The 12,568-nt window shown below is 36.0% G+C and overlaps 1 protein-coding gene across 7 annotated transcripts in view; it reads right to left on the bottom strand.

Moving 5' to 3' along the window:
• Positions 1 to 12,568, bottom strand: part of MITF (melanogenesis associated transcription factor) — a 213,719-nt gene that overhangs the window by 11,746 nt on the left and 189,405 nt on the right. For 4 of the 7 annotated variants that reach the window (XM_011358489.2, XM_023529703.1, XM_023529701.1 and 1 more), the window contains 2 exons: positions 6,931 to 7,048; positions 4,547 to 4,621 (listed from right to left, as the gene is read on the bottom strand). In XM_011358489.2, coding sequence (XP_011356791.1) covers positions 4,547 to 4,621; positions 6,931 to 7,048 — 193 coding nt within the window. The remainder of the gene's footprint in view (positions 1 to 4,546; positions 4,622 to 6,930; positions 7,049 to 12,568) is intronic. The other 3 variants (XM_011358490.2, XM_011358491.2, XM_023529702.1) reach the window with 1 other exon arrangement.

Below are 12,568 nucleotides of genomic sequence, written 5' to 3'. Positions count from 1 at the left end.
TCTTAGCCCACTGGCCATACAAACACCCCTGCCTGCTCTAGCCTGGTGCTGCCCAATAGAAACAGAATGCAGGTTACATATGTAATTTAAAATTTCCCAGTAGCCACATTAAAAAGTAAAAAGAGGTGAAATTAACTTTAATATTTTATTAAATCCAATAATCTACAATATTATAATTTCAACATGTAACCAATTCAATATTTACATTCTCCTTTCTCTATTAAGTGTTTGAAATCCAGTGTGTATTTTACATGTGCGGTACATCACAATTTGGATAAGCCACATTGCAAGTGCTTGATAGGCAGATGTGACGAGTGGGTACAGTACTGGGTAACACAGCCCTAGAAGTTAAGTCCAGCATCTTTAACTATACCATGCATCCTAACAGCATTCCCGTCTTATAAATCCAGTGGTATGTTCAACTAAATTATCACCTTCTTAGGGGACGGTGAAGTAGTAAAGCATGAGTTAGTAAATGTTTCTAATTTGCTTGTAGTCTGGCAAATAAATTCCAAATAACTTAAGGTCTAGTACATTGAATTAAAGATGTTAATATTTTACCTTAAACATATCATAACCTAATGCACTTTTATTAGGTTATTTTGTATAACCTAATACATATTTATATTTGACCCACATAGACAGATAATATTATTCACTACTTTCTCAATATATGTTGCATTTTTTAAGCGGAGTGATTAATTCTATGATTAAATCAATTATATAGTACTGTCTTATCATGAGACTTTTATAAAACAGAAATAGTAAGTGATAATCAATGGTTCTGAAGAAGATATTTTTGGACCTCTGATCTTCTAGAAACCTCCAAGCATGAGGTTTTCTTACTTTTTCCAAATTGAAACATATAAAGTGAAATAAAAATCCCCTATGATCCAGATATGACCACTGTTAAGTGTCTTATATATCCTTAGTGATTATTTTTACACTCTAAAAATAAACATGTGGCACCCAAGACATAGTTTTTGGGACTCTTGATCCACATTCACTTCCTGGTGATCTCATTAAGTCTCATGGTTTCAAACATCACATACACACTGATACTTATATCTCATACTTACACATCCAGCCCAGACAACTACCCGGAACTCCAGACTCATACATCTGACTACTACGTGCCTCCATACGGAGGTCTAATGGGCGGCCCAACACTCCACACATGAGCTCCTGGTCTTCCCCATTCAAATGGCTATACCCACAGGCCTCCCCACCTCACTTAATATAATTCCATCCTTACAGCTAGCTGTTTAGGCGTGAACCTTGGAATCAATTCTGTACTTCTGTTATTCTCATATCCCACATGTAATCCATCATCAAAATCTGTTGGTTCTGCTTTTAAAATATTTCCAGAATCTGTCCATTTCCAACCTCTACTACTACCTGATAGAAGCCACCCTTTCTTGCCTGCATTATTGTGATTCTATTAACTGGTATTTGTGTTTCAGCCATGCCCACTGCTCCCTATCCACTTTAGTCTATCTAGAATACACCAGCCAGAGGGGTCCTGTTAAAATATAATTCGGAGCATGCCATTCCTTTGCTGAAAACCCTGCAATCACTTCCCATCTCACCTAGACAAAAGTCAAGTCCTCAAGGTATCCTACAAGCATCTGCTGGGCTCTTATCCCTCTGACCTCATTTTCTATTCCTCTCCTATCCTGACCATATCTTCCATTGTGACTCATCTGTGCTCCTCCTTTAACTCCATGAGCTTCTTGCTATTCTCAACTAAACCAGATACACTCCCCACTTTAGGACTTTATACTGCTATTACTCTGCCTGGAATACTCTTCCCCCAAACATTTGAATGACTCTGCTCTCAACTCTCTCAGATAGTGACTCAAATTGACCTAAGAACCTTCCCTGACCACCTTATTTAAATCTGAATCACCAACCCAAAGCCCATCCTCACACTCTATCCTCATGGCTACACTTTGTCTCCTCATAAAACTTCCACCATCTGATATCCACATAATTCATTCATTCACCCATTCATTCATAGAACTTTCTAATATCTAATGCCTGCATATTTTATGTATGTATGTAATATTTATCTTTGTTCATTGATGCAGTCCAAGCACCCATATGAGCCTGGCACATAACAGGCCCTTAGTAACTTATGTATTAAATAAAGAATGATACAGTTACAGTAGAATACTAAAAATGATTCTGCATCTATCTTTTCTTATCAGCATATTGTTGATATCTCTCACTGTGAACATTTAGATATATCACATTTTATTTTTAATTCATTGCCTTCCCTCCCCAATTACTTTTTTAATTTAAAAGTGATATAAACATGTAAAAAATTGAAAAATATATAAAAGTGTATAAAGGTAAAGAAAAAGCCACCTCTTTACACAATCAATCAAATACCTATATGTGCCTAAGGAAATAGTTAATGATGTCCGCCTCCTACACACACATCCATATAAACACACACACACACACACACACACACACACGTACATCCCTATATGGTATGTTTTTTTTACATAATGGGACAGTATACATATTATCCTACTATTTGCTCTTGTCACTCGGTAACATATTGTAGAAATCGTCTAAGTTAGGTGAAACAGACTAACTCCATTCTTAAAAACCACTGAGTATACCTTATGTGGATGTACCACAATTTATTTACAAATCCTCTACTGATGAATATTAAGAGTATTTCCAAGTTCTCCTTTTTCAATGGTATAATAAACATTTTTGCCAGTACATTTTATTCCTATTATAATACTTACCCTATGCTGAAAGGGAATCACCTTAATGTATTTGTTTGTTCATCTACTCTGTCTGCCCCTGACTCAAATGTAAGCTCCCAGAGATGGGAAATCTGTCTGCCTGGTTCACTTCTGCAGAAAAATGCCTCACACATAAGGGGGGCTCAATAAAAAGTTATGAGTGAATAAGTGGATGCGTTCTTTTGTGCATTTTGGCAAACACACTTACAAGATAAATTCCTAGAAGAGGAAGGGCTGTGCCAACAGGCAATTTCACTTTGAGTATTAATTTCTAATGGTTAGTGAGATCTTTAGGATAGTTTTATAGCCCTCAGCATTTGAGTTAATCGTGTTTACACTTTAATGACAACCATGAGTTTGAGAGATTAGATGCCCAAGTAAAGGTGAATACTGTTTTGACAAGATTTGGATAATGCCTAATTATCTTATTTCTAAGGTATTTTAGGAGAACTATCTAAGAGTAAAATTACTTAGAAGCTAGAGGAAACTTTAGAAATATTAATCCAAATCTTTTGGGTGAGAGATTAAGAAAGCATCTCACAACTGAAATGGAAACTGAGAAGGGTAGTGTCTATTAAAAGAAAAAAATCACCCCCTCTAGGACCCAGCAATTCTACTTCCCAGTACCTAACTTGGAGAAACAAACTCCCTGTGCACAGAGGCATACACGCAAATGTTCACTGTGGCATTGTTTATAAAACTGGAAACAACATAAATACTTAGCAGTAGGTGGATTGCTAAACATCACACAGCCAAACTGTGGAATACTATGCAACAGTTTTTAAAAAGTAGATCCAGATTATTAACAGCAAAAGGCCTTCCGGACATACTGCTAAGTAAAAAAGCTAATAGCAACAAACATGGACAATATACTGTTTGTGTTAAATCATATACAAAACAAGGATTTTTATTCTCTGTGTGCATGTGTATGTGTGTGTATTCTTAAATACATGAAAAGAGGTTGGGAAGATGGACAGCAGACTGAAAAATAAAAAAGATTACTCTTATGATCAGAGGAGAACTCTGGCCTTACTCTGTCATTTTAAACACTGGCCTTAATCTAGCATTTTTATAAGGACAAAGTCTATACATAAGTTATATTCTTAAAAATCAGTTTAGAAAAAAGAGGACAGGAGGTCATGAGATGAGAAAGTCACACAAATGCAAACTATATCCCACCTCTAAGCCTAATCACTTTTTTAACTGTGTTATAGTTTACAAAACAAAAATCTTAAGTTTTTATGGGAATAGCCTAAAGATTTGATCAAGAGTAAATTAAATACATAAAAATAATTTTAAATGTTGAAAGATCTTTTTTTTAAATCATAGATAAAGTCAGAAATTTGGGAGGCTATCTCATCCATTGATTAATTCCTCCCCAGATATTTCATTTTTTTTCTTTCAAATCTCACTGGACAAGGTGATCCCAAAATCTCCCTTTGTTAATAAGTTCCAGTGTGAGCAACACTTATAATTGGGTAGTTGGGGATCAAGTCTCCCTCTCACATACACACATACATGGAGAAAAAAAAAACATTACTATAAATAAGGAAAATAAATAGTCTTCAGGATACTGAAAAAAAAAAAAATTCGATTTGATCTGAGATAAAATATGGGAAACAATATATATCTTGGTTTCTCTGAAAAAAATTTTGTTCCATTAAAGGTACTTTTAACAGCTATAGAAATCAATTTCCCTCTAAAATTTCTGAAAAAAAATTTTAATATAAAGGGGAACATCACCTCCAATATCAAGTGTCATAGACATAAAACCAACTTACTCAAGTTGTGATTGTCCTTTTTTTGCCTCTCTTTAGCCAACGCTCTTGCTTCAGACTCTGTGGGAAAAATACACGCTGTGCACGTGAATGAAGTAATTAGAAACTGGAAATGTTCAAGGCACACAATAATGTAAATGACAAAACATCTCATTTTCTAAACATATGGACACTTATCTGACTTGTCTGTAAATAAAACTAGGGTTTTTAAAGTTATGACTTTTAAAAAGCTTGCATTTTTTCAATAGCAATATATATCAAATAAATGCAAAAACTTGGCTGCTACAAAATGGTAAAAGACCAGTAACAAGTATGTCTGACACACTGTAAACATACAGGTATGAACAACAACAACAAAAAACTAGAAAATATGGAAATTTGTTGTTGATATTGTATTAACAGGAGTCAAACTTTCTTTTCAGGCAACAGAACTTTTCGGTCTTTCTTTGATGCCTTTGTAACACACTAACATGAAAACTTACAGACAGTGAAGTATATATATCTTTATATATTAATTACATGTGTACTATTATATATATTTTACATATACATAATTCATAGGCTGAATTATTTCAATTGGTAAGGCCAATCCAAATCATTTTCTACCTTTTCTTCACATAGAAGCGTTACAGGCTTTTATTTACATATTCTCCAATTTAATATCTTAATATTTATGTTTGTTTCTTTTTGTTTTTTGTTTTCAGCTTGCCATTCCCACCCCATGGTTCTTTGCTTATCACACTCAACTCACCAATTGTGGACCAGCTCTGGTCAGCGTTACCCAGGGAACCTCTTTGCCATTTAGTGGGCTGTAACCACAGCCTCCCCAGTGAGGTTAGACTCTTGGTCCTGGGAAGGAAGGTTCTCTCCCAAGTTTAGGTACTCCCCTGCAGCCTCAGGGCACTCTTTAGTATTTAACCACTCTTAGTAGCTAATTGCCTGTATGGGGTTAATGAATCTTTATTTTAAACCTTCCCTGTTCAAATCACTGTGTGGTTTCTACTTCCTAACTGGACCCTAATACAGGTCGGGAAACTGGACTTAATAAAGACAATCCATCCCCTCCACCCCTTTAGGTCAGATCTCTAACTCTTAAGCCTATTCTCTTTTGGTAGCGCCATGCTGCCCCTTGAGCTATCAGTGGAGAGAACCCCAAATTCCTGTCCATTTTCTCCTTTTCCTGTCATTTTACCCTTGTCCTGGTTGATTGGTCATTTTCTAAGAGACCAGTGACTCTAGAAATGTATTGTCCATTATACCTGCTTTAAAAAAAATAAATTTATACTCCCTTTACTCATTTTTCCCACTCCCCACACCTTGCCTCTGTTGTTTTCGAAGAAACAATCATACACATAATTCAAAACTCCACTTTGCACTCAAGGAGTAAGAATTTTATTCACGTCACTCTAACTATATTTTATCATTATTTAACATAGATCTCATTTAGCAGTATTTTCTAAGAGGTCATGGTACTTCAGGGTATCTACTTGTTTGTTGGCTTTTGATGGCTTTTGATATTAATTATTTACCTTAACCAAAATCAGTAATTTTTTTGTCTTTGTCCTGCAACAATTTTCTGAAAAAAAAATTTTTTTAAAGACATCCTTGAAAGGATAGGAATTTTTTGTACCATATCTACATTCTATATTCTCAGTCTGTTCACAATCCTGCAGGATGCAAGGACCAGATAATAAAATGGGGGATAAGGTGAGGACCATAAAATTCAGCATGGTAGAATGCCAGCTCTAATATAGTTTCATCATGTTTTAATGGCCAAATGCTTTCCCTAAAACATTAAACGAAATGGCAAAATAGGTAATTTCATACTTGCCTCAAGAACAAACAACACTGCTCTATTTTATAATTTATTTTTTACTCTGTAGAATAAACCTTTTGCACCTGATATAGCAAAAATAACAGCAGGCATCTAAAGATATAAGAGCTATATTCTTACCCTATCCCAATGGTGGACTTAAATGTCTGTCAAAGGAAAATTCAGACTAGGATTCTCAGACTCAAAGCCTCTAGGGGCTTGGCAAGTAACATAAACACCAGACTGGGTGGAGACGTTTTACAACTGAAAGTGTTGTCTGCTGCCCCAACCCCAAAGTGGACAGCAGTCACAGATATAATGATGGGTATAGCATACAGTAATTGTGCCATGGAGTAATGGCAGCCCTGATTCCCAGTATCGCGAATACTGAAAATCAGGTTTTTCAAGTATAAATCCTCCATCATGAAATATTTCCCAATGTTTTAAACACTGCCTAGACTTAAGAAAAAGTAGGCTTGTGAGTTGGAAATAGTCTGGAGGTCACTATTTTGACAACTTTATTAGAAAATTAACAGAAAATATCCAGTAAGTGGCACCTTTGCTAGGTATTTACCTGTAAGCTCCCTTTTTATGTTGGGAAGGTTGGCTGGACAAGAGTTGCTGATGGTGAGGCCTGGGGGCGGCAGTCCTTGATTGCCATAAAGGTCAATCAAGTTTCCAGAGACAGGTAACTAGGGAGAGAAAAACAATGGAAATGAATTGTTGAACAATTCCTAAGTTATTCAGCTAAAACTCATATCCTATTCCAGACTTTATTTAAAATAAATTGTTTGATGTAAAATCATTCTTTAAAATCAGAAAACATGAGATGTTTATCTTTCCATTCATTCAGTTATATAGTCTCCTTAGCTAGTTGCCTTTGCAAGAGGAAAGGATGCAGAATCTCACACCCACGAATGACTTTACTACCTAGTTTATAGGTTTATTCTGAGCATAGAGACAGTGGATAACATGGCAAACTCACTTTCTAGCATATCTAGTAGCATACAGCAGATGTTCAGTAAATGCTGGCTATTATTGTAAAATAGGGTTCTATATGGCATGACTTCTTCACCAAATCGAGTTTTTCATCAAAGCCAGTTTTCTTCCTTTCCTCTCTCTTACTCTCTTTCTTTTATAAGGAAGAGCAATGAAAAGTGTTTTCTTATTGAAAAAGAAATGCTTTCCTATTGTTAAAGAAAAGCTATTTCCTTGAAACTGAAATCTTCCACAAAGCCACAAGAGGGAGCTCACTGACTTTAATAAAACAAAAATTTACACTTAGAAAAAAAAGGGGAAAAAAAGGATTTAGTTTAGTCAAACTAGCTTAGGAGTGTTCTTCTGTAGTTCTGAATTGAATATTTTAAAGTCATGAAATTATTTTTTCCTAGCATTGACTTCCTTTTGTTGTATATGCATTTCCTTGTAACTAGTTCATGGCAAGAGTTTGATGTGCCCATTTTTGTAGACATAACAGGTCCTAGACGTTTCTTCTCACTCCCTGAAATAAAGTTCTAAATATTAACTACTAAGACATAGTTAAGTGACCTCTTCTGCCTCAGAAACTTCCCATTTTCAGTTTAATTCAACTCCTATAATTATACCATGTAAGACTGTATATCATTTAGCCCTTCTCCTCCTTGATTACACATTCTGAATTGTACTCTACATGTGAGAAAAGTAAATTAGGATAGCATTTAAATGTAATCAAAATATTTAGTGACTGAGAGGTATTGAGTAAAATTGTACTGCAATATTCTACTTTTCATTCTATCAAGTAGTCCCTAACATACAGATGAAAATATCTCACAAAATAAAGGTAGAATCAAATGTGTTTCTTCTCACTGGTAGCCATCAGCTATCTATTTCTATCATGACTTCTAAATAAATACAAACTAAACCCTTAGCTAAAGATATGAGAGAGGGCTGTACACAGAACAAGATTCTTTCTGACAGGTTAATGTGACACTCGTTCTGATATGACTAGGTTGGGGCAGGAGGACAGACAGACCAATAGAGCACATCTCTCCCTTTTCCACTCAGTCTTCTGTTCCTTTTTGAAGGCAGGATTAATATCATGTATATAAAATGTAATACAAGTTTCCCACTACACAGATGCATATAAACAATGCACTGTGATAATTTAAAATTCCCCTGAACCACATTTCAAGGCCTTCTAGCTAAGAAATTGATTTAAAAAAAAAAAAAAAAAGGAGTCTTGGATTATTAGCTGTCATTTCACTAAATCATTTTATTTGAAACAGGTCACCTTCTTAGGATCAACCTTGCCCAGTGTGTATTCAGTTTTATTCTTGTCCAGCTTAACAGAGCAGAGTGAAAAATGTTGAAATGTCTCAATACAGCACTATAAAAAGTCAGAGGGTCAAAATTTTAAAGCTGCTATGACATCTCATAACCCCTGTAGATTCCAAAGATTTATTCTCCTATTTTTTAAAGTTTCACATTTTGGGAGAACTATTGGATATTAATAAACCAAGAATGTGACTTCAAAATTCAATACAACAAGCTAAAAAAAATTATTCCCATAGCTCTAGAAATAGAAATAATATATATCATATTTTCAAATGCAAATTGCAAGCAAATTGTTTTATTATGCAATTGTTTTATTATGATGATTTGTTAGAGAAAAATAACAGGCAATTGATAAGTATAGCCAGCTTTAAAAAAACCCTCTAAGTCATCAATGGATCTACATTGAACAGACATCTAATTATAAGCTTCTCCAGGACAGGAACATATTTTCTAACTATATTCTAAAGGGAAATGATATGTATGCATTTACTTAATAAATGTAGAATCACAGAAAGAGATACACACACACATACATACAGAGAGACAGACAGACAGGGAGAGAGGAGGAAGAGAGGGAAGAAGAGAGGGAGGAAGAGAGGGAGGAACAGAGGGAGGGAGAGAAAGAATAAGAGCATGTTAAAAACTGGAAATAAGACAGAGACAGACACAGGGTTGGGGTGGAAACAGGAAGAGAGAGTCACACATAGGCAAAGGGGAGAGAGATGAAAAAACAGATGAACAGACAGATGAGGCAGGGTAGGGGAGACAGTGAGCAGACTGGGGAAGACCCAGAGAGAAATGGATTGAGAGGGGGCTAAAAACTTAAGAGAAGATGGCTGTGATTGGTATGAATTGACGGTGTCCACCAAGAAGGAAGAGGACTTAAAATCTCTGTAACAGGATGCCTTATCTTGTCCACTAAGGTCAGACATCATTACTTTCAGGCAAAAAAAAAGCAGCTTATAACCCTCTATCTAGTCCTATAAAAAATTTTCCGCTTAGGCTGCTTTCCAATATTTGCCAGTTAAGAGTTGTCAGCATAGAGCCTGCCAGACTAATTTGCTGGAGAAAACAGAATTTTGTGGGTACCTACTCTGTGCCAGGCATAGAACTAGACAAGAACTTTATATAAGTTATATTACTGGTTTTACAGAAAGAAAAGCTACTGTTTTAGCTATCTGAACAGAGGTTTTTGGTAAGATGTTCATGTCCCATGTTTATAGCAGTATTTGGGGTCAGCATCGAACTGCTGATGATGTTAATCAATTAGAAACTGCAGTTTTCAATTAATTTCCAACTGGACCTGAGCAATTAAAAATCTCGTTGCTCCCTAGCCAAGTGTGGATACTCAAATTTATAAATTAATAGTGCAGCGATTTACAAAGTGGGTTTAGGAGTCAGATGCCTGAGTAAAAGCCTGCCTCTGTCACTGACCTGCTGTGTGCCTTGAACCTGTCTGAGGTGTGGTGTCCCCCTTTGAAAAGTGGCAATCATATCTCTCAGCTCATGGGTTTTGTAAGAATTAAACAAGATAAAATAGGGAAAACAGTACCCTGCACTTAAGCTATCAATAAGTTGTTGTTTAGTAATATAATTTCCTAGAAAAGTTCTGTATTCCCAGTCTATAGGTTGGACAGTCAAGCTAATTTTCACTCTGCTCCACAAAACCACCTGCTGTGTTAATTACCAAGTATCACGTCAACTATTAAACCAATTTTACCAGACTGCAATGCAAACCTAAACACAGGAATCAAGAGATCTGCAGGGCTAAAGTGATCACTCAGTATCCTAAATCAGTGCTTCTCAACTAAGGGTGATTTTGTCCCTCCAGAAGACATTTATCAATGTCTGGAGACATTTTTGGTTATCACAACTGGGAGGCAGAGAGGGTGCTACTGGCATCTAGTGGGTGGAGGCCATGGATGCAGCTAAACATCCTACAATGGACAGGACAGCTGCGCACAGCAAAGAATTATCCATCTCGAATGTTAACAGTGCCAAGGCCAAGAGACCCTGCCCTAAATGGTTGCTTATATTCTTCGTATTAATAGCTGTTATTTGTCAAAGCCACTAAAAGGAAAGTTGATTAAAATGATATGGCTTTCTAAAAAATTGGAAATTAAAAATTAGTCTCCTAGCCATGCATATTTAAGAAAGAATTCTGTGGTTATTGGTTAGAAAAATTCCCCCATAAACACAGTAAACAGGTGAAAATAATACCTATGGAGTTAAGGAAGAAGAAGAGGCATCTTCTGTTAACATGGACATGCTGTATCTTTGCTGGGTTTTTATCCAGCACGCTAACCTGATGGACAAGATTTCACTTCCAGCACACAAGTTACACAATGAACAGATGAAAGCCACAGTCTAATCCAGATAAATAGAGAAGGCAGACACATTTGGGTGTGTGCCCCAAACTTGCTCTGAATTGAGTTTTTCAGTGTTATGCTACACCAAAATGAATATTTTTCCAAGTAAATCATCATTGTAAAATGTTATTATGTTTTTTTCTTTGGATAGTCCCCTTCTTTGAATATCAATTGGGTACTGTTAGCACAAGTAAACTGGGACTTTTATTCTTTGTTTGTGATGCTACAAGAGGGCCCTTGTGTTCTCAGAATAGTTATTTCTAGACTCTGATTCCCTTAGGATAGTTTCCTTTCTAAGTGTTCCTTCCACTTTTTTTTAAAGTTAACTTGAAACAAAGCATTTCAAAGAGTCAAATAAAAAGGAAAAATGCCTAACATGAGAAACATTGTTTAAACTTTACTGCAGAAAAATTTTTATTAAGCGTTAGTAAGATGTAATAGCTTTGTTATTTAATTTTGACAGCCAAAACACAAATATATCATAATAAGAGCTAGTAATTAACATTTAGTGAGAGCATATCAGAGCCAGGACTGTTCTAAATGCTTTTTTGTAGATTAACGCTTATAATTCTCACATGGTTTCTATTGTTTAGATGCTATTCTCCCCATTTGCCAGACTAGGAAAGTGAGGCAGAAAGGTCAAGTAACTCACTCAAGAGTATGTGTTGAATTCAGATGTGTGGCTCAGAGTCTGTGTCCCTAACCTCTATGTTATGCTATCTTCCCCCAGTAGCAAAATGCTAAAATAGTTTTCTCATAGGAAGGCTCTAATGGGGCCACTTTTAGCCTTTTCCAAGGTAGTAATAAAGAAATGGACATGGGGACAAAGTCTGTGACTTCTGAGGGTGACTACAGGTTACTACTCCTCTCTTGGCTGGGAATTAATTAAACTCTGCACAGAGGATCTTTCCTATTTGGGAACTCCCTTGAGAGAGCCTCGCTGCTCCTGATTTATCCTTCTCCATTCAAGGTCTCTGTGGTCTCCCATTTCCAGACTGGTGAGCCCTACGAGAACTGGAAGCATAACTTACTCATCTGTAACCACGGCACCTTACCCAGTGCTGGTCACACATTAGGCATTTAATAAATGCTAAACCAATCTTAAATTTAGTTCAGGAGCAATTAGATAATAAAGGAATGAGATTGACTGAAGAGACATATGTATTCAGTCTAAAGGAGAAAAGCAAATGGGGTCATGACAGCAATCTTCAGAAGGGTCGTCATGGGGAAAAGTTCTCCATAAGGCACACTGGGAACCATGTCTGGAATTCATAGAGACTCGCTGTGGGGAATACCTGGACTATTAAGTATGATGTTATTCTATCATAGAGTTGGACACGTAGGTACTCAATAAATAGCCCTGAATAAAATACTATCACAATTATTTGTCATTATAATAAATTACACTTAATAATTTAGATATTGTTGAGGTAGGGACAATTATCAGTCCCATTTTGTGGATAAGGAAATTTAGGACTTCAAGAAGCCAAGTAACATGCAATGTCACACCATAAATGTCAGACTTAGGAT

Source organism: Pteropus vampyrus, unplaced genomic scaffold, assembly GCF_000151845.1.
Source record: "Pteropus vampyrus isolate Shadow unplaced genomic scaffold, Pvam_2.0 Scaffold41, whole genome shotgun sequence".
Classification (NCBI taxonomy): Eukaryota; Metazoa; Chordata; class Mammalia; order Chiroptera; family Pteropodidae; genus Pteropus; species Pteropus vampyrus.
This window is presented reverse-complemented; position numbering and strand designations above follow the sequence as displayed.